This window comes from Durio zibethinus, chromosome 24 (assembly GCF_047325235.1).
Source record: "Durio zibethinus cultivar Kanyao isolate XHJ-2024 chromosome 24, ASM4732523v1, whole genome shotgun sequence".
Lineage (NCBI taxonomy): Eukaryota > Viridiplantae > Streptophyta > Magnoliopsida > Malvales > Malvaceae > Durio > Durio zibethinus.
In genome coordinates this window covers 6,068,143-6,092,051 of record NC_143185.1, presented here as the reverse complement: position 1 = coordinate 6,092,051, position 23,909 = coordinate 6,068,143, and the positions used below count along the sequence as shown (strand labels likewise).

Genomic DNA, 23,909 nt, shown 5'->3' with positions numbered 1-23,909 from the left:
ATAAGAGCACTTTTCAAATTAAGATTTTTAAAAAGTTACTTGCCTATGTATATAAGAGCATTTTTCCTATTAAGATTTTTTTATAAGTTCTTTACCTATGTCTATAGGAGCTCTTACAAAAAAAAAAAAAAATGAAAAACTTCCACAGCAAAAAATAAACAGCACACAAGCAAAACCCTCTAAGCTCTTGGTCCCAAACAAAATCGATGTCTTTGGTCTTTGTATTATTTTTTATTACCAAAAATATGCAAAAAGGCGTAAAATCCAATCATCTGTGCAACTCTTAAAATCTGACCCATTCTAAATCTAACATTTTTTTAATTTTGACAAGTTTTAAAATTAAAATTAGGACCAATTTAAATGCCCTAAAGTCAAACTTAATTAAACAAAGTCAACCTTGGTCAAAATTCATCAAAATAGATAAAACTTAGGTCAACTTTCAAAATTCATAACCAATTAGAATCAATATGGCTTGAAATTGAAATTTGTTATTTTAAAGTATTAAAAAACCTTATTGCACTTCGAGAAGGGTAACATTATCGAAATGCCCTTTAAGGTATATTCATAATTTGGCCTTCTCGAAGTTGGAATTTTACAAAAATTTTTAGATCATAATTAAATATTTTAATGATTTTTGATGCATTAAAAACCTTGATCATAAAATATACATAAGAATTTTTTCATAAATTTACCTTTCCAAGATTGAAATTTCACGAAAAGCTTCAGATCATAATCTAATATTATTGGATGATTTTTGAAATATTTAAAGCTTTAATCGTATCTCAAAAGATGTGAAATCACTAAAATACTCTTTTAGCGTATTTTTGTAATTTGAGCTTCCCGATGTTGATTTTTCATGAAACATTGCAAATCATGTTTTTAAATTATTTTATGGTTTTTGGTGCATTAAAAACATTGGCAGCACCTTGGTAGGTGTAAAATTACTAAAATACCCCTTAGGGTAATTTTGTAATTTTACCTTCTCAAAGTCATATTTTCACAAAAACTTTCATATCATAATTTTATATTATTTCATGATTTTTTGTTGATTTAAATTCTTGAAAATGAAAATGGGAGCATTGTTTTCCAAGAAAATGGCCTAGAAATCGAAAACTTTTTATTGTGGGCTAAAATGATCTTTTCACTTAGTTCCAACAACATTAAAAATCCAATCTTTGGCAACAAGCATTCTTAACCATGGGATGATCTTAAGGGGTAGGATCCAACGTGAAAGTTAGCTCCTTGCAAAGAAAACAAGGGAGACTGTTAAAACATTAAATGAAGTTTTAATCTAAGGGCTTACATTCATTTGCATGGGATTTTTTCTCACCATTTCGAAGGTCGAGATACATGGTTTTGGAAGAGGATGAAGAGCTGAGATTTGGCAAAAAAAAGAAACTAATAAAAGAATTAAAAAATGGAAAATTTTGGAGAGCTTTCTTAAAAATGTAATTTCTAGTTTCCTTTCTTGCATTTCATAGCATTTTCATTGCATTTTTATATCATTTTCATATATTTTTTCTATTTCTTCTAGAGAAAATTCATAGTTGTTTGTGTTCTTAGCTTCAAATTTGATCTAAAAACTCAATCAACTAATCCATAGATTGATTTGAGACAAAAGATCAAAGAAAACAAATATAAACAAGTAAATAAATCCACCATTAAAGCTATTTGAAGGTTCGGCCAAGCGTGGATCCACCATGGTCGAACCTCCTTTTGGTTTCCTTTGATGATCTTCTTGCTTCTAAATAATGTTTATGATGATTAGATAATTAGTTTACTTGTATTTTGCATGAGTTTTGATTAGCTAATGGTGTATATTTGGTGTTTGGCTAATGTTTTTGTTTTTATGGTTTTCTTACTATTTTAGTTTGTTACATGTTTGATGAAATTCTTTTTGTAATTAAAATGCTTCTCTCTAATGAATACCTTGATGTTTGATCCATGTTTGAGTTGAATGGAATGAAGGCATGGTTGTGGGAGGGATTAGAGAGGTTCAACCAAGCCATTCCCATGCTTGGCCGAAACCTCCAAGCTTGTTCATGGCTAAATGTTGGTTCATTCGTCCTTTCTTGTCTATGTTTTTGCATGATTTTTCTAGCTTTTAATGTGTTTGATTCAATTTTCCATGAATAAAATGTTCGTTTAGTAGGTTTTTGGTGATTTTTGTGTTTATTGGCTCGTATTTCAAAAGAAAAAAATGGTGGAACATGTCTTGAAAGTTTAAAAAATTTTAGTATTTGATCCATTTACATCATGCTTTCACATGCACATTTAGTTTGTAATATAATTTGTAAATGCCTAGACTTGTAATTAGTTTGTTCCTTAGTCATGCATTTTTCATGCATCAATATTTACATTTTTACCAATGGCATTTTCATTATTTGTTTTTGTCACATGCATTTCCAATAAAACCCAAATTCCAAACCCTAAACCACCTTCCAAACACTAAACTACCCATGAAACTCTAAACCACCCATGAAACCCTAAACCACCCTTAAAACACTAAACACTTGTGAAACTCTAAACCACCCATGCAACCTTAAACCACCCATCAAATTCTAAACCACACATGAAACCCTAAACTAAACCCTAAACACTAATCTTAATCTCTAAAACTAACTCAAAACCCTAAAACAAACCTTAACCCTAAATCAAACCCTAAACCCCAAACTAACCTAAACCCTAAACTAAATAGTAAATCCTAACCTAAACCCCAAATTGATCCAAACCCTAAGCCGAACCCCAAACCCTAACCTAAACCCTAAACTTACCCCAAACCCTAAAAACCTAAACTGACCTTCAAACCTAAAAACTAACCCTTGATCCCATTCATGCATTTGCATTTCATTTCACTTTGTTGTTACATGCATTCTTAAATTATCGTGCATTTATACTTTGTCATTCATATTCAATATTCATGCATTTATATCAATAATCATGCATTCATATTATTATTATGTTCATGCTTATATGCATTACTTTTATAAATAAAGTTTTTCAAAGAAAAATATTTTAAAATAAAATAACGTATCAAGTAAAAATTAGCTTTTGAGATCTGGCCTAAATATAAGGGCAGTCTAATGGCTATCATTTGTGCGAGGTGTTATCTCGATTTATAAGGCAATCTAAAAACTCTTAAGTTAGATAGGCTTTTGAAGCTCTACCTAAATATAGGATAGTGAAAAAGGTATTTGATATTTAATACGTTTTCATTTTGATCCAAAAATAAAATGGTTTGTTTCTAAAAGAAAAAGTTGATTTGTTTTCAAAAAAAAAAATTTCAAGCTTCGCAAAAGAAAGAAATTAATTTCTAAACATTAGGATAGGACTATTTTCACAAAATCTAAGGATAACCTGCAATCAATCGGTACCATCTTCGATAGACGCTGTAAAGGTGCAATCCTTCCCCATGTGTAATCCCCTCCTAGACCAAACTTTGTTTTTGTAGACCACAAAAATATTTTTTTTATAAAACTTTAATCCCGTTTTAAATGTTTTATTAAAAGAAAAAATTTTTAGGTGACCAATCACACCCTAAAAAAGATTGGTGGTAACTCATCATTTTGTTTTAATTGAAAAATGCCTTTTAAACCCCCTGTTTTTCTCATTCCCAATCTTCTAATGGACGGGCACTTTCTGGCCCCAAACATCGCTACACATTTAAACCAAAAATTTAGGATGATTTAAAATTGGTACCCTCTTTTGAATGGGCATATGAGAGTGCTATAACCTTTCATATATGTAACTGAACTCCCTAACTTAGTTTTGACAAATAGACTAGAACTCAATCTTTTAGGACCTTTAATCAAGTTTAGGAAATCTTTAAACGAGTAGAATTAGAGGACCAATAACACCTAAACAAAAGGATTGATAGCAACTCCTTAATTAGTGTTTAGATGTCAAATTCTCGAACTTATAAGTTATGACAAATATAATGCTAATTTGGTGTCCAGTTGAGTAAAAGTGTCTTTACGTTGGAATAAAATTTAAAAGTACCTTATTTAAGATATTAAGATTATAGATTACTTTTATTTAAGAAAAAACACAAAAATCAAACCAAGGGACTAATCTGGATAGGGTGGGGTGAGGCAACAACCCCTATTGAGACCATAAATTTGTTTAAGTTTATTATAAAAAATATTATAAGTTCTAAAAATTTAAAGTTTTGCCCTCATAGAAATTTTTTATCATATTTGCCCCCATTACATTGAGGTTCATACAAAAAACTTTTTATTATTTATCTACTAATTAAACATTTATACTTCTAGTAAGCAATTTCATTATAATATATATTAACTTTCTTAAAAACAAACAAAGACTTTTAAAGTTCATATAGATAATATATAACGTATAAATCAATAAGAATAAAAAATAAAAAATCATCATTAACAAACAGAGATTTATATCTTCACTTTTGTTTTCATCGTTTATAAAAAATTTGACAAATAAGAAACACAATATATTTGTTTGCTAAAAGTAAATTAACTTGAAAATATTGATTCTTTTCTTTGACATATTTTATCTTTAAGTAAAATTATATTAAATTAGTATATGTATACATATTTATATGTGTATAAATGTCTATATATGTGTGTCAAAAGATGACTTATCTATGATATAATAGTATTTAGATTATATTTATCTAGAATCATATACTTAATTTTAGCAATGCAAATTTATTTCTATTGTAGAAAAAATTTTATTTTTTATAGAAAAAAATTCGGTTATACGTGTTAATTTTGTTTGTATTTTTTCTATATAGTGATTTGTATTTTAATCAAAATTTTAATAAATTAACTTAAAATATTTAATCCACAGATCAAAAATCATGGATTCATATCAATCAAACCTAGCAAACTAACCAAGCACCCTAATAAACCAAAACACTAAAGCTAAAGGAAACATGAGAGAAGCATAAAAAACATTTTCTTGATACAAAACACAGGCAATAATGAATGAAATTAAGTATTGAACTAGGAAAACTTAAGTTAAAACCTAGACATGTGTCTAACGATTTGGACATAAAAGAAAACAGAAGCCTTCAATTCCATTTCCTTTGAAAGAAAATTACACAACTTTTAGGAATGTACCTAAAAGTTATAAAGTAAGGAAAAAACTTTACCACTAAACCTTTCTCAGCATTACAAGGATTTTTTTTTCCATCACTCTAAATTTTTTTACAAAAGAAGTCACACCCTGAGAATAAGAGAAAAAGTTGCAGGTGCTAGAATTTAAACCACAAATTTACAGATGTCACCTCTTAAAACAACTAGAAATAAACCTAAGCATTACCACAAGTTAAATTTATTTATTTATAATAAATAATATTTATGATGAATTTCATAAATCAGTGAGCATAGCTTGGTTTATAATTTTTAATAAAAGCACTTATAAGTGAAAATGTATTAATTAATTTGTATATAATATATGCATTTCATTATCATATCTTATCCCAACAAATCAAATCTAAATCTAAATCTAGTATTTCAAACATATTTTTCAAAACATAATTAAGAAATAATAAAATAGACATTTAAAAAAATTAAAACTTAAAAAAAAAAAAAAGGAAAAAGAGGAAACAGAGCTAATTTGAGGTGTCATGTGGATACCTCCACTTAAGGATGGTAATAGGTTGGGTTAAGGATGACTTTTGCTCACTTCAACCCTAACTCTATTTTTTAATAATTTAACTTGTCTTTAACTTAGATCTTACATCGAATTATTATTTTTATACCCAACCTGACCCTAACCCAACACATATATGTATAACCGCATCTAACTTGACTCGATTAAAAATAAATGAAATAATTTTAATTTAGTATAATATTTATAAAAAAAATTTTTGCCAATAACTGCGTGGTTTATTGGTAAAGTGTTGAACTTTTAGTTCTACTAATCAAAGATCAAATTCTAGTAGCCCTAAGTATAAAAAAATATAAAATTATTATTTTTTAATACAAATTATATTTTAAATATATATAAATGCAATATTTTTATTTAATTAAGATATTACATAATTACTTGATTAACATATCACATATATAAATATAAAATTAAATTAATAATAAAATATATTTTTATATATATCTTAAGAAGGGCGAAACAGAATATTTCAAACTCGTCTCCAACTCGATCTCAAATTTCGAAAAGGAAAAATTGCCTAGCTTTGATCCAATCTCGATTTTTAAAAGAAAAAAATACCCTTTTAGATCAAGATAGGTCAAAACCCATAAGATATATGTTATTTTACCATCTTTCCCTCCATTGACCCATTTTCTTATAAAATTTATCTAATTAAAAAGATGACAAAACAAAAAAAAAAAGGATTGCAAAAAAAAACCAAATAAGGGTGTTACATGAATACCATAATTGACTATTTATCTTTTTTAAACATAATTAAGGAATACTAAAATACACAATTTAAATTATAACAAAAATTGAAATAAAGATGAATTAAAAAAAAGAAGTATAAAGTGAAAAGGACCAAAGTAAAAAAGAAAAAAAAAGTCCAATGGAGTGTCACGCAAACACATTCCATTTAGAGATAACAACTAGTCGAGTTGGGTAGGTTTAAGGTTACCTTAACATTGATATGACTCTTTAATAATTCTATCAAACTCCAACTTTGACTCAAAAATCAAGTTTTTTATATACCCGACTCTGATCTAAAATATATATGTAACACGCATTTGACCTAACCTAACCCAAAATTAAATTCAATAATTTTAATTTAGTATAATATTCATAAAAGTTATTTTTTATATAAATTACATCTTAATGATATACAAATTATAAATTTAGTATTTTTATTAAATTAATATATTAAAAATAAATTTGTTAGTATAATTTATATGTAAATATAAAATAAAATAAAATAATAATTTTTTTTATATACCTAAAGTAGAGTACCCTAAACCCAGATTTAACCTAATCATGATTTAAAAAAAAATACCTAACCTCTTATCCAATTTCGATTTAAAAAACGCATCTATTCTTCTAGGATGGGTCAAAACCTGTCTAATAAAATTTTGTATTAATTAATAATTTTATTAATGTAATATATATATATATTTAAATATAACATTAAATAAATAATAAAACACATATACTTTTATATAAACTCTTAGGTAGATTGGGATTGAGCACCCTAAATTCACTTCCAATCCAACTCTATTTCCTTTAAAAAAAAAAAACCTAACATGCTTTAACCTTATCCTAATTTAAAAACAATTACCCTTATCGGATTTTAGTGAATCAAAACCTATCGAATAAGAATTATTTTACTATTTTTATTTATCAAATCCTTTTGTTGCAAAATTTAACTAATTAAAAAACATAGAAAAGTAATAAAAAAAAGTCAAATAGAGTGTCATAGGGACTCCTCTATTGGCCTTTTTTTACAAAATTTATTTAATTAAAAAAAATAAAAAAGAGTAGAGCAACCAACACTCGTTTACAAGTCAACTATGATTTAAAAAAAAAAAAAAAAAACTATTTTGACCCAATCTCGATTTAAAAAATAAAAGCCTTTATTGGATCGAGGCATATCAAAATTTATCGAAAATAAATTATTTTACCATCCTTATTTACATTGACCTAATTTCTTATAAAATTTAATTAAAAGAAAGAAAAAGACTAAAAAATATATGAGTTGTAAAAACGAAAAAGAAGTCGAATAAGGGTGCTATGTGAATATTTTCATTTGTCTTTTTTTTTTTTATAAAATTTAATGTATAGATTAAAAATAAAAAAAATTGTATAAAAAAATAAATGCTTAAAAATGAAAAAAAAAATAAAAGATCAAAAAAATAAATTCAGATACCGCGTTGGCACCTCCATTAATTTTTTAATACAAAATTATCTAATTTAAAAAATAAAAATGAAACAAACAAAAAAATAAAAAAGTTGTTTTAATAAAAATATTAAATGGATTTCATACAAAAATTTTTAAAAAAATAAAAAATAAAGTTATTTATTGAATATAAAAAAGAAAAAAAAAAAAAAAAGGTGAAAAAGGATCAGGATTTTGAGATACCACGTGATAATAAGATGAATAAAATTGATAGCTAGGATCATTCAATGGCTAAAGCCTATGGCTATGAGCTATGGGCTTTGTTTTGTGTTCTTTAGTTGAAAATTCATACGCGTAATTAATGGTAGCATCGGACTTAATTATCAATTATCAGTGCACCTGTCCTTGTGGTCCCAACTCTAAACCCGAGTTCAGGGATGGGGGCAAGTAGTTTAAATTTCCATTGGCCAGAGGGGTTGCATTTCTCCATTCTCCAGCTAAGCTCTGATCAACCGTCATATACGCTGGCAGACTAATGTCCTTTTCTTTATTGAATATATAGGAAACCAGTCATCTGACAATGACGTATTAGCCCATATTTGCCCAAAATTTTGAAAACTAAAAAGGTTGATATTTTGGGACAAGTCGAAAATTATAACTCATTCATTCTACATATTTTTTTCTACTATCAGAAATACTATTAAAAAAATCCAACTTTCTATTCCTATTTTGTCCATGACTTTTTGTTTTTTTTTTTTTTTGCCCTTCATGTTATAAAGATTTTCGTGCCATTTAACTTTTATTTTTTATTTTCATTTTTTTTATTTTTTATTTTAAAATTTTAAAATAACTTTAATAATTTAATATAAATAAATTTTACTATATAATAAATAAATAAATTTTATTATTATATGATAAATAAATATTATTATATAATAAACAAATAATAAGTATCAATAATTGAATTAAAATTTTAATTTTTAAATATTATAAATAATATTAAAATATATATATAAATAATATATGAAATAAAATTTGTAATGATCATTTTTTATTCTTAACTCATCATCATCATTATTTTATTATTCAAACATATATCTCATAATTAATTTTAATTTTATAATTATAATAATTAATTTTATTTTTATAATAATTAATTTTATTATGGTCATTATTATTTTTAAATTTATTAAAATTAATCTCACTATCACCCAAATAAACTACTAACCAAATCGATTGCATTTCCCCGGTCACCAGCTAGGCTCTAGTCAACCTTCATTTACACCGCCAGATGGAAATCCCTTATATATATATATATATATATATATATATATATATATATATTAGACAATGATATATTATTTGCCGAAAATTTAAAACATTAAAACGGCTCTTTGGGAATGAAATTGAACATGATAGCTCATTCTAGGGACTTCCTCGTACTTGTCAAGAATCACAAATACAATTAAAAATATCCAACAACTTTCGCGAAGTTCTATAGTAAATTTAAATTTTTTAACCTTATAACAATTAGATATAAAAAATAAATATAAATTATTCATTTTTTTATTTATAAAAATAATTAATTACCTAATAATTTAATTTTAATTAATTAACATTAAATACTATTTATTAAATAAAAGAAAAGAAAATTTTAATAGATAAATACAATCTATTTAAAATTTTTAAAAGAGAAGAAAATAATATAATATTTAAAAATATTTAATTAAAAATTGGTTAACATAAAAACATAAAAATTATTATAAAATTAGTATCATTTGACATAAAATATGTTAAAAGTATTGTAATATCTTAAGAAAAAATTATGATAATTTTAAATATAAAAAAAAGTAAAATATAAATAATTAAGTTGTCAGTGTAAAAAAAATTATTACCTTAAACTCAAAAAATACTTCTAAACTAATAAATAAGTGTTAATATAAAAATGTGATAATAATTATAAAATTAATATCATTTAATGTAAAATGAGTTAGAAGTGTTATAACACCCTGACAATAAATTATGATAATTATAAACATAATGAAAAGTAAGAACAAGAATAAAAAAATATTATTGTAACAAAAATAATGTAAAAGAAATATTATTACAAATAAAAAAATAATTTTAAACAAAAAAAAGTTAATGTAAAAAAATATGATAATAGTATTATTTAACATAAAATAGTTACAAGTAACATTACACCTTAATAAAATATAGTAATAATTCTAAACATAATGAAAAGTAACAAGTGTAAAAAAATATTATTAAAATATAAATAATTAAATTGATAATATAAAAAAATTATAAATAAAAAATAATCTTATACCAAAAAATAAGTGCTACCGTAAAAATATAAGAATAATCGTAAAATTAATATTTTTAACATAAAATAGTTAAAAGTATCATAACACTTTTAAGAAAAAGTTATAATAATCCTACATGTAATCAAAGGTAAATATAAGTGTAAAAAAAAATTATTATAACGTAAATAATTAAGTTAATAACATAAAAATTTTTATTAATATAAATAAAAAATAATTCTAAATTAAAAAAAGTGCTAACATAAAAAAATGAGAGCAATTGTTAAATTAAAATCATTTAGCGTAAAATGTGTTAAAAGTGTCATAACGTAAAATTATAAAAATAGTTGTAAAATGGGTTTCATTTGACATAAATTAGATTAAAATTATCGTAACATCAACAAAGAATTGTGATAAACTTAAACGTAATAAAAAGTAAGAATAAGTGTAAAAAATATTATTGTAACATAAATAATATTTTTGATAACTTAAAAGAATTAATAATGTGAATAATTAATAATTCTAAACCAAAAAAAAAAGTCTCAGTATAAAAAAAATGTGAGAGTAATCATAAAATTAATATTATTTGACATGAAATTATTAAAAGTGTCATAACACCTTTAAGAAAAAAGTTGTAATATTTCTAACGTAATGAAAAGTAACAACAAGAGTAAAAATATATTATTAGAACATAAATAATTAAGTTGACAATATAAAAGAACTATTATTACAAATAAAAAATAATTTTAAATAAAAAGTTAAGAGTTAATATAAAATAATGAGAATAATCATAAAATTGATATTATTTAATGTAAAATAGTTAAAAGTATCATTAAACCTTAAGAAAAAAATTACAATAATTCTAAACGTAATAAAATGTAACAACACACATAAAAAGATATTATTAAAACGTAATAAATTAGTAACGCAAAAAATTTAGTATTATAAAGAAAAAAATAATTCAATCAAAAAATAAATATTAACGTAAAAATATGAGAATAATCGTAAAATTGGTATCATTTAGTGTAAAATATAGAAGTGTCGTAATACCTTAAAAAAACTTGTAATAATTCTAAACATAACAAAAAATAAGAACAAGTGTAAAAATTTTATTGTAACATAAATAAGTTGACAATATAAAAAAATTATTATTATAAATAAAAAATAATTTTAAACAAAAAAATACATATTAAAGTAAAAAAGTGAGAATAATTAAAAATTAAAATTATTTGGTGTTAAATATATTATGATGTCATAACATAAAAAGATATGAATAGTTGTAAACTTGATGCCATTTGGCATAAATTAGATTAAAAGTATCATAATACCTTAACAAAAAGTTGAGATAATTCTAAATATCATAAAAAGTAGGAATAAGTATAAAAAATATTAATGTAACATAAATAATATTTTTGGCAACATAAAAGAATTATTATTACAAATAAATAATAATTATAAACTAAAAAATAAGTGTTAATATAAAAAATGTGAGAGTAATCGTAAAATTGATATCATTTGGTGTAAAATGATTAGAAGTGTTGTAATATATTTAAGAAAAAGTTATGATAATTCTAAACATAATGAAAGGTAATAACAAGCATAAAAAGATATTATTATAATGTAAATAATTAAGTTTGTAATTTAAAAAAATTATTATTACAAATAAAAAATAATTTTAAACAAAAAATAAAGTTAACATAAAATGGTAAGAATGATCATAAAATTAGTATTATTTTACGTAAATTAGTTAAAAGTATCATTACACTTTTATACAAAAATTGTAGTAATTTTAAACGTAATAAAAAGTAACAAAAAATGTAAAAGATATTATTAAAATGCAATAAATTTGTAACGTAAAAAAATTAATATTATAAATAAAAATAATTCTAAATAAAAAAATAAGTATTAAAGTAAAAAGATAAAAATAATCATAAAATTGGTATAAATTGGCGTAAAATATATTTAAAGTATTATAATACTTAAGAAAAAATTGTGATAATTCTAAATATAATAAAATGTAAAAATAAGTGTAACAAATTTTATTGTAACATAAATAATTAAATTGACAACATAAAAAATTATTATTATAAATAAAAAATAATTTTAAACCTAAAAATAAGTGTTAACGTAAAAAAAATAAGAGTAATCATAAAATTGGTATAATTTAACATAAAATATGTTAAAAATATAGTAACATTAAAAGGTGATTATAGTCATAAAATTAATATCCTTGTAAAATAAGTTAGAATTATTGTAACACTCTAAGAAATAGTTGTGATAATTCTAAACATAATGAAATATAAGAACAAGCGTAAAAAAATTATTTTAACGTAAATAATTAAGTTAACAACATAAAAAAATTATTATTATAAATAAAAAATAATTCAATCAAAAAATAAGTGTCTATGTAAAAAATGTGAGAATAATCATAAAATTCATATCATTTGGCATAAAGTGTATTAAAAGTATTGTAACACCTTAAAAAAAAATTGTGATAATTTTAAACATAATAAAATATAAGAACAAGTGTAAAAACATATTATTATAACATAAATAATTAAATTGATAACGTAAAAAAATATTATTATAAATAAAAAGTAATTTCAAACCAAAAAATAAGTGTTAACGTAAAAAAGAAAAAAAAGTAAAATTAATTGTAAAATTAATATCATTTAATGTCATAATACATTAAAAAATAGTTATGATAATTCTGAGTAAAACAGAAAGTAAAAGCAAGAATAAAAAAAAATTAAAGTAAATAATTAACTTGACAATGTAAAAGAATTAATATTTTTAAATTAAAATATTCTAAATAAAAATTGTTATAGTAAAAAGATGAAAATAATCATAAAATTCATACCATTAAATGTAAAATGAGTTTGGAATATCTTATTCTCAAAAAAAGTTTTAATAATTCTAAATGTAATGATAAAAAAAAGTATAAAATATATTATTAAACATAATTATTAAGTTGATTTTGTAAAATAAATTAATATTATAAAATTAAAATTCTATTAATTTTTTATTTGTTAAATTAATAAATTAAACAAAATTATGTATACCTTTTTTAATGTTTATTTGTTAATCTATTCTTTCTTTTTTTTTCTTTTTTTTAAGTTATATTATTTTTACAATTTATCATAATATCTCATAATACCTTAAGAAAGAGTTATAATAATTCTAAATGAAATAAAAAGTAAGAACAAGAGTAACAAAAAATTAAAGTAAATAGTTAACTTGACAATATAAAAAAATTGATATTTTTAAATTAAATATTCTAAATAAAAAAATTGTTATAGTAAAAGGATGAAATAATCATAAAATTCATATCATTAGATGTAAAATGAATTTGAAATATCTTATTCTTGTAAAAAGTTTTAATAATTCTAAATGTAATGATAGGAAAAAGTATAAAAATATATTATTAAACGTAATTAATTAAGTTGATTTCGTAAAATAAATTAATATTATAAAATTAAAAAGTATATTTTTTTTATTTGTTAAATTAATAAATTAAATAAAACTATGTATATCTTTTTTAATGTTTATCTATTATCTAGTCTTTTTTTTAAGGTATATTATTTTTACAATTTATCATGATATGGTGACGTTAAAATAAAATCCATATAGAGCTTGTACTGTAGACAAACCCAACAACTTTCCCAATCACTTTTAATTAGTTTGATCATTCCATGCAGTGACTTTTAATTAATTTAACCATACCAGGCAGTGACTTTTAATTGTTTGACCATGCTTTTTTTAAGAAAATACTCTTTATCTACTATTTATATGATTCTGTTTAATCTAAAGCACAAGCTTTGTCCTGAATGATAATCCCCACTCCATATCATGGAAATAGCCTGTTCTATTCTTCACAATTTCAGTCTTGTGCTTTTCTTTGCTCTTCCAGTTTTGGTGACTGCTCAAACTGCATATATTAGTTTAGGATCATCTCTTGTTGCCTCGGAGGACTCCTCCCCATGGCATTCACCTTCCAAGGAATTTGCATTTGGATTTCGTCGCATTGGTGATCAAAATCTCTTTCTGCTTGCCATATGGTTTGATGCCATACCAGATAGAACCATAGTATGGTATGCAAATGATGGTAAAACAGCCCCGGAAGGATCGAAACTTGAGCTTGGTGTTGATGGTCAGTTCACTCTTACTACTCCACAAGGCAAAGAAATCTGGAAACCCGATAATATGGTAGATAAGGCCTCTTATGCTGCTATGCTCGACACAGGGAATTTCATCCTTGCAGATAATGATTCTAACCATATTTGGGAAAGTTTCAGGGATCCAACCGACACCATACTGCCAACTCAAATAATGGAGCGTGGTGGACTGCTATCTTCAAGGAGAACAGAAAACAACTATGAGAAGGGGAGGTTCCAGCTCCGCTTGCTTCCAGACGGTAACCTTGTGCTCAATCCCATTGCCCTGCCAACAGATAATGCCTATGGTGCTTATTATACCAGTGACACAAATGATATTGCTAATGACACAAATTCTGGTTTTCGATTGGTTTTCAATGAATCAGGTTACCTTTATGTCGTTCGGAGGAATGGAAACATTAAAAACCTTACATCAGGATCAATTTCCTCACCGCAAGATTTCTATTACAGGGCAACACTTGATGTTGATGGGATTTTCACACAATATGCCCACCCCAAGTCTCCAGCAAATGGAAGCAGTTGGGTTCAATCCTGGACCCCTGTTTGGTTTGAGCCAAAAGACATTTGCTCAGGCATCAAGGGCGACCTGGGTGGCGGAGTTTGCGGCTTTAACAGCTACTGCATACTTCAATCAAATGGAAGACCAACCTGTCAGTGCCTTCCTGGATTCTCCTTATTTGATCAGGATGACAAATTTAGTGGCTGTAAGCAAGACAATTTACAAACATGTGATCCATATGCTCCGAATCCGGAGGAATTATATGAAACAAAATTCCTGTCAAATTTAGTTTGGCGCACTTCTGCAAACTATGAAGAGCTCGGACCATCAAATGAAGTAGATTGTCGTGATTCCTGCATTTCTGATTGCAATTGTGTGGTTGCTGTCACTTATGCAGGGAAATGCTGGAAGAAGAAATTGCCCCTCTCGAGTGGGATGGTGGACATTAGTACCTATGGTAAGGTTTTCATCAAAATACCAAAAGCTAATCTTACTTCAAGAGAACTTCCTTCTCCGGAGAGCATCAATCAAAGGGATCAAGCAACTGCAAGCCTAGTTATATCAATTATCCTGGGGATCTCAGTGTTTCTCAACTTGCTATTCATGGCAGCTAGTTCAATAGCCTTCATTTTCTCATACCACAAAAGACAGAAACATGCCGGAGTGTCAAGCATTTTAGAAACAAACTTGCGGTCTTTCACTTTTGAAAACCTCAAAAACGCCACAGACGGGTTCCGAGAAGAACTAGGAAGAGGTGCTTTCGGAATTGTATACAAGGGGATCTTATCATCACCGAGTTCAACAACTTTAATTGCGGTCAAGAAGTTAAACAATCCGATACAAGATGGAGAGAAGGAGTTTGTAGCAGAAGCAAGTGCAATAGCAAAGACCCATCACAAGAACTTGGTAAGATTGCTTGGCTTCTGTGAAGAAGGGCAACACAGGCTTTTAGTTTACGAGTTCATGAGCAATGGCACTTTAGCTAGTTTCCTCTTTGGAATCTCAAAACCTGACTGGAACAAACGAGTCCAGATAGCATTTGGGATTGCAAGAGGGCTTGCTTACTTGCATGAGGAGTGTGGTACACAGATCATTCATTGCGATATTAAGCCCCAAAACATACTTCTTGATGACTCCTTCACTGCAAGGATCTCAGACTTCGGGTTGGCAAAACTTCTTATGAATGAACAAACTCGAACTCTTACAGCTGTCAGAGGGACTAAAGGTTATGTAGCACCGGAATGGTTCAGGAACATGCCAATTACAGCAAAGGTGGATGTGTACAGTTTCGGGGTCATGTTGCTGGAGATTATTTTCTGCAGGAAGAGTTTAGACGTGGAAAAAGAGAATGAAGAGGAAGTAATACTAGTTGACTGGGTCTATGATTGTTACAGATGCAGAAGATTAGATAAGCTGGTGGAAAATGATGAGGAGGCAAAGATTGACATGAGAAGCGTGGAAAGATTTGTTATGGTGGCAATTTGGTGCATACAAGAGGATCCATCTTTAAGGCCTTCAATGAAAATGGTTACACAGATGATTGAAGGAGTAGTTCAAGTTTCTATGCCCCCATGTCCTTGCCCTTTTAGTTCTTTTTGTTAAATCCAAGTTGTGGATCTAAAAATTATATGTTTTCATTCATCAATTCCTAATCCATGTCTATAGTTTATATTATAGTTTATGTTTAAGCAATATTTTCACTGTTTGCACCATGCATTATGCCTCGTATAAAAGCTTTAGAAAGATTTGGATTTTATAATTACAATGAAGCCCTAACAGGATTCATAACCCTTTCTAGACAAATGCTCAAACAGTTAGTTGTCTTTGGTAAAAATAGAAACTATTTGGATACTGCTACAACACTATAATCCATGCTTGTTTGGGGCTTTTATTAGACTCATTTTAGACCCTCTATAGTTCTAGACTTAACGCAATTTCTATTTTGAAGCCTTTGTCTCTTTTGAAGAGATATTTAGAACATGCACAGTTAGAATTTGAAATTTCTAACTTTAAATTTTTAAGGAAGCATTTGGTTCGAAAAATGAAATTTTACTTTTGTAATTTAATTTTTTAATTTAATTCATGGAATGTGATTTAAGATTTTTTAAAATTTTCAACAACATAAAAAAAAATAAAAATAAAAATAAAACCGTCTCTTCTTAAAAATTTTTAGATCAAAGTAAAAATTTTATCTCGTTTATCTTCACTTAATTTTATTTTCAAACTACATAAGTAACTTTATTTACCTTATAACTGTGTGATAAAAAAGAAAAAAAAAAAACTTATGATAAAAAATTAGGTATAATTATGTAATCTAGAATTTAACTGACCTTTACATAAAAAATTTATAAAAAAAAAAAAAGGCAATTGTTAAGGGATAGTATGGTAATTTTATGTTTTTGTTTTAAAAACCAAAAAATAAAAAACTGAAAACAAAATTTTTAAACGTTTTTAAAATTTTGGAAACTTCAATGTCAATTTTAATGTTTGAAATCCAAAAGATTATTAAAAGGATTCGGGAAAGTTTTAGCTACTTTCTTTTATAAGCTTCTGTTAATAAATTTCTGTAAAAGAACGTTCTATTAAAACATTTTATTAAATTCAATAAATTAAAAATAAAAAAAAATAAAATTTTTTAAAAAATAACAGGATAAAACAACCCCTAAAAAAAGCACGTCCGGTTCTCTGGCTGTAATGAACAAAAGGTACGACTAGACCTAGAAGGAAAAATTGTTGCCCATTTGAATTAGCATTTCGATTTGGCCCCAAAAAAAAAGGGAAAAAGAAAAAAGCGGCTTTGCTATATTGAATGGTCCGTTACTAATACTTCAGAAATCGATCGACGCCCTTGCTCAATGCTCGGGGCACCAACCACCGACCAATTTGTTAATTTCAAACATCCCACGACAATGACAAATCGCGATTGGCATTGGAAATCAACATGGCCAAGTGTTGAATTCCTCTTTATATTGGAGAAAAGTTCAGAATGAAACAGTTTTTCAAAGCAACGGTAAAGCAAGAAACAACTGTCCATTATGAAAACGACAAAAGAATATAATGTTCATTTAATAATGTTGATTATGAAAACGGCTGAAGCAAGAAATTTTCACCATAGCAAATTGATTTAATAATGTTGCCACCGTATCACTCTGCCTCTTCCACGTGGCACAGATTCGTGTCATGTAATCATTATCTTTTCTCTTCAAAATCAATTTATTAAGGAATGTAACGATAATATTTTAACATTTTTTTATATTTAATATGAAATTAAAATATCTTATATATTTAATATGATATTTTTTTTTATTCAATCTCGTGATTTTTCGTAACAAAAATTTTAAAACGTTTGATATGAATTAAACGATCTAAAATTTACTTTAATATTATTTATTACGTGATCATTTTTTTTTTTTAAATCAATTTATACAATATTAATATTTTAATATCTCAGTAATTTTCTTTCATATTCAATGTAAGATTAAAATATCCAATTTAATACTCTATTTAATTTTTCTTGAAGCCTTGGCGTAACGCTGGGACCTCAATCTAAAAAGTTAGCCTACTAACTGGGTTGATCATCTCTTTTATCTAAATTTAAGCTATATAATACACAGCGCACATGAAACTCCACACACACATTTATCACGTGACAACTCTCCTAACCAATCTTTAATGCTTTTGTCTGTCGTGAAACTTTACGTGGCGAGAGAGTATTTCACTTACAAATTTTTTTTACTATAATTTTAATTAATCATAATAAAAAATTATGTAAGAATCTATCACTTAAAAATATAAACTTTATATAATTTTTTATAAACCCTACATAATATTAAATTATAATTGATTAATTACATTTAAATAATTATAGCTTATATGCTTTCGTGATATATAGGCATGATAATCCCCCGACCTCACAAGATAAATTAAAACACACTGAGAGGATGAGAGAGAGAAACAAAATTCAATCAAACCTTTGTTATTTACAGAGAAAACAAACAATGAAATGGTTTTTATTCACATAATTTAGTATAAAGGTTATGAATCTTAAAAATAAGTAACTTTGTCCTTACCTCCTGGGAAAGCACACTATAGAACCTTTACCAAATCCAGCTCTAGAAAGGAAAGAGTCAAGAGTGCAACTTAAGGTAAAGCCATCTTCTTGACAACATTGTAGCTATCGGAACAGAGAAAGTACAGTAAGACATATTGGATATCAACATAGATCCAATGAGAGATCAAAAAATGAAACTGAACTTCTTCCTCGGGCTTTGAAAGTTATAAAGGTTTCATGACCAACAGAACTTAATTTCTCCTTATATTTTGCTTTTGGTTCTAAACTATTTAGCTTCGGCTCTTAGTTATAGAAAGTTAAAGATCAAATCTTAACATTAAAAGCACGCAACATCATAAACCATTCACCCAAACACCTAACATATTTGAAAACCTTCATTTAATGCCAGCCCATTTCTTAAAAGCCTGAACATGCTCAAGCCTCTTACCTTGAGCCTCAGTTCTAGCTTTCCATGCTTTTAAGCTCCTATAAAGATTCTTATGAATCTTTAGATATTCAATCTTATACATCCATTTGTCAATATAGATGCTACGCTTTTCCATATAACCTATGACCTCCATCACCCTTTCAAAGTATCCACCTTGAATAAAGTTTAGCAGCAAGAACTCGTACAAATCACTACTCACAGATAAATTCCTACTCTCCATGGTCCTCTTCATGTCACCCCACAGAATAGTAATATCACGATACATTTCTAGTGAAGAATACCCACATACCAGATATGCAAAAGTATGTTCAGTGGGTTGGATTTTCATCTCTTCCATTCTTCGGTATACCTTCAGCGCATCCCCCATCATTTTAGCCTTTGAAAAGAAGTAAATAGAAGAGTTCAATTCATAAATTATAGGAGATATTGCCTTCTCCGCCTCACATATTTCTTGAAAAAGAGACTCAGAGAGACTTGGTTGACAAATAGAAGATGATACGTTTATGCAGAGAGAACTTCTACTTACATTTGCTGGCACATTTTCGGACATAACAATCTTTTCAGACAAATTTACGACCAAACCAGCCTTCCTCATTTGTTTTAGCAGTACATTTCTCTCCCTAGACATATTGCTTTTATAATAAGCTGTCAGGAGTGCCACATATGTACTAGAACCCAAAGGATCACCAGAAGATTCCATGTCATCCAAAATGTCATGAGCAATCTCCATCCAGCCTAATGAAATGCATGCATCAATCAAGTCAGAAAACAAACTTGATCCACCTAATGAACATAACTCCCTTTTTAAGCTAAGTAAAAACTTTGTCAGCTCATTGATTTTCCCATGCCTCTTGTATCCATTAATGAACTTGGACAGAGCCCTATTAGTAGGAAGAAGTTTCTTATCCCTACAGAAAACAAGATCCGATTTGCCTTCTGCTTTGAAGGCAGAATCCTTTTGCAGCAACGCAGGCACAATTTGCATCTTCAGTCCATTCCTGAGATTGTGAGATCCAATGGGAACAAAACGAGGCTTCTGGTAATCCTTCCCAAGATCTTCAATAGGATGGGATTCCCTAGATCTATTCATGTCCAAGACAAGCTCTGCAGCAGCATCGATGTCATCAAACTTAAAATGCAAGCTTAACAAACACTCATAAAACTGCTGATAATGAGAAACAAAAGGCACTGGTAAAAAAGCAATATGATCTTTAAATTTCTTCAACTCATCCCTCTGCCCATTCATTTCATGGATTTGAGCAATGATATTGATTGAGTGTGCATCAGCAACAACCCCAGTTTGTGACATCAATTCTATAATTTGTTGACCTGTGAGAGATGATGCAAATCTAACACAAGCATCAAGCACAAGATTAAAGATCATTGTATCAGGTTTCAGCAAGTTAGTGCAATGACTCTTTCCTGAACAAAATCTTATGTAATAGTCACAAAACTGGACCAAGAGATTGGATGCTATACATGTCCCAACCTCTGTCTTCACCATATGCAGAAATACTAACCGCAATACATTCATAGGGGGTAGTATCTCCTTTTCCAGCATCAATCTAAGAATCATTGATGATGGAATGGGCATCTGGGCTCTTGCTAAAGAGAGAACAAGCTTAGCCAAGATGTCAGGCTGAAGATGAAATGATTTATCTTTAAAGACTATCATAACCAAATCACAAGCTTTTTGTAGCCAATGAGGGCTGCACGAATAGGACAGTTGAGTGATGAGCCTATTAACAAGTAAATGGTTGGGAAAACCATATAACCTTTGAAAATCATTGAAAGTTCCCCACGCTTCATCCAGTTTGAGATCCTTCAAAGCAATTTCAAGCTTTGTCAACAAAACTGCATGAGAAGAACCTTCCCAACTTAACCTTTCCAGACACGTAACAGGACAAAAAAAGCGAGGTCTGCATATTACATCAGATCCCTGAAACCCACCAAAACCTTTGCTAAGGAAAAGCCCTGTGTCATGATTTGAATTCAAGCACACAATGAATCGAGAAGAATTGTGACTAATGAAGCAAGGATTCACCAGTATTTTCCTCCTAAATTTTAGTGCCATTTTCAGATAAATGGTAATAACCCACAACCTGCACCAAACCCAGATTAATTTTCATTTCTAAACACATAAGAAGCATAAGAAATGCCAAAAATACCATCAACTAAATGAAAAATCTTTTCATGCATACACATGTATTTATATATGTATGTGTGAAGAGAGAATTATAAAAAGCAAGAATTAGAAGTTTTCACAACTAAGTTCCAGCTAATCCTCCGTTGGCATGATATATAGTAGTGCAAACCATTTTTAAAAAATGGGAAATGCAGGAGATGACAACAAAAATTAGCCCCATGGGTTTCAATTAATCCTCTGATTGGTTGCAATGTGAAAACCAAAAGAAAAAAAAAAGTCCAAAAATTTATAGCTAGAATGATCCATTACTTGAAAGTAAACAAACAATTACTTCCCATTTACAAATTGAACTTCATATAAACTGGATAATCAGATTGCAGACAAAGAAAAGAAAATAACTTATATAACAAAAAAAAAAAAAAAACAAAGCATAACCAGACAGAGGATCATTTCATGACTTGTCTTTGGAACCAAAAGGAATCTTTGGAAAGGGAAACAGGAGAGATTAAAGGGCATACAATGGAAAGTAGATTACCGGCAAAAATGTCATTGAATCTTCACTGTCTCAAGCCAGCCTGGGCGGTGTCCAAGTGAGACTGTAAGACAGTATAAATTAATTTGTTTTCTTTTTTCATAAAATAGTATATACGGTGATATATAAAGAAGGGAAAAAGCATAAAGTTTTAAAAATAGCAAAAGATAGTATATCAATTAAGCCTAAAAGTGTTTCTTCTTCTAAATGATTGGGGCTCTAGATGAGTAAAAAACAAAAGAAAGAAATATGATAAAATTGGTGTAAAATTGCAGAGGGACACATTATCGATAATGGGTCAATTTGGGTAAAGCCGAAAGGGCATTGTTTAAGTCATACATGGATTCAGATAAGAAAAAGAAAAAACAGAGTAATAAGAGAAATGGTGAAATGGGTTTATAGATATAACAAACTTTGTTTTATGGTAAACATTGCTCAAGCAATCTCTATGTAGAGCAATTATATTATTATTTATTAAAATAAATCGCAGTTGGCTTGATTGCTGGATAAACATCAAAGTAATAACTATGTTTTTTTTTTTTAGCAGGAGGAAAATTGTTTTTTCTTTTGTTTATCAGAGGAAATGAATATGAGAGAGAGAGAAAACAGTGTTGAAGATCTAACCTGAAAACATGTTGGAGCAGGAACAAAGACTAAATGCTGAAGATACTGAGTAACAAAATGCTGCCGAGTGAAGTTTCAAGAGTTGTTGACGCCACCTCTCCCATATGCAAAATGTTCATGGGCCGAGACCAATCAGCCCAAATCAATTTTTTCGACCTGGAAGGGCAAACCATTTGCAAAAATCGATTTGAAAATAATTTTTAAAAAATTTTATTGTTAGGATAAATTAATGATAGTTTTGGTAATTTTATAAAAATATTACATTTTTTTGCAAAATTATAATGTTGAGTGTTGCATAACTGTTAAATATTTATTGTTAAAATATTTTTTTAAATATTTTTAAATAGAATAATTTATTATTAAATATTATTTATATTCATATTAAAAATATTTCTTGTTTGGCCTAATATATTAAATTTAAATAGTATTATTTATTATTAAATATTATTTATATTAATATTAAAAATATTTCTTTTTTTGCTGAATATATTAAAAATATTTCAAAATTCCTATTTATTATATTAAAATATTAATATAATTTTTATTTTTATTTTTATTTTAAATAACGTTCAAGACTATTGTTTGAAACTATACATGCCTAAATAAACAACTCCAGTTTTAACATAACTTTAAAAATGTCAATCAAATTTAATCCAAATCAAACTTGATCCAATGGTCCATAAACATTTTTTTTTTAATTTTTAATCTACTCTTAACCTCTCTATTTTATTATTTACCTAATTAAAAAGAACATAACATATATAAATTCATTTAAATTTTTATTCTTCAAATATTAACTTTAATAACATATCAATTAATTTAAAAGATAGTCAACAAAAGCACTTCTTCCATGTAACAAAATACTTTGATTGCCATGGCATGAAAGGTGCTCTATCACATGATAGTAAAAAAAATTAAAAATATTTATAACTTATTCCTTTTTAAAAATTTTATTTTTATTACCATGTTACCTTGGTTACATTATTAAGCAATCAAAATCAAAATGTACTTTGTCAAGACCTGATGAAATGCCATCCTAGAGTCCATTCCTTTACGTGACCAAATTTATAAATGCTAATGACTAAAACATCAATTTTGTAAGTTAGATAAGCAAAAAAAAATTTTAAAAGATCAAATATAAAATAAAATAAGTACCACTAAGAAAATGAAAAAATATATATATAAATCTTTTCATATATAAACGCTTTACTTTGGTCATTTAATTTAAAAAAAAATGTTTTATTCACCAAATTCATAAGTATTATATATAAATTTATCATATAATAATTAGTTCAATCGATTAAAATTTATCTTTTTCGATGAAAAAATTTTGAATTTA

General features: G+C 26.9%; 2 protein-coding genes across 7 annotated transcripts; one reads left to right on the top strand and one right to left on the bottom strand.

The window, feature by feature from the left end:
- The first annotated feature begins 13,924 nt into the window (after positions 1–13,924).
- On the top strand, positions 13,925–16,452 carry LOC111316339 (G-type lectin S-receptor-like serine/threonine-protein kinase LECRK3). The gene has a single exon (XM_022918326.2). The coding sequence runs from the start codon at positions 13,945–13,947 to the stop codon at positions 16,369–16,371; it is 2,427 nt and encodes an 808-aa protein (XP_022774061.2). The 5' UTR covers positions 13,925–13,944; the 3' UTR covers positions 16,372–16,452.
- Positions 16,453–18,712: 2,260 nt separating this feature from the next.
- On the bottom strand, positions 18,713–22,709 carry LOC111316784 (Pentatricopeptide repeat (PPR) superfamily protein). Of its 6 annotated transcripts, none has more exons than XM_089753907.1 (4): positions 22,571–22,647; positions 21,950–22,010; positions 21,313–21,370; positions 18,713–21,207 (listed from the first exon to the last, which is right to left on the bottom strand). In XM_089753907.1, exons 3-4 carry the CDS (start codon positions 21,340–21,342, stop codon positions 19,216–19,218), a joined length of 2,022 nt encoding a protein of 673 aa, XP_089610033.1. In that variant the 5' UTR covers positions 21,343–21,370; positions 21,950–22,010; positions 22,571–22,647; the 3' UTR covers positions 18,713–19,215. The 6 variants fall into 6 exon arrangements, with proteins under 6 accessions (XP_089610033.1, XP_022774655.2, XP_022774656.2 ...); XM_022918923.2 differs by having other exon boundaries at positions 19,083–21,207; positions 21,933–22,010; positions 22,571–22,709; XM_022918920.2 differs by having other exon boundaries at positions 18,713–21,370; positions 21,933–22,010; positions 22,571–22,709.
- Between the last annotated feature and the right edge of the window lie 1,200 nt (positions 22,710–23,909).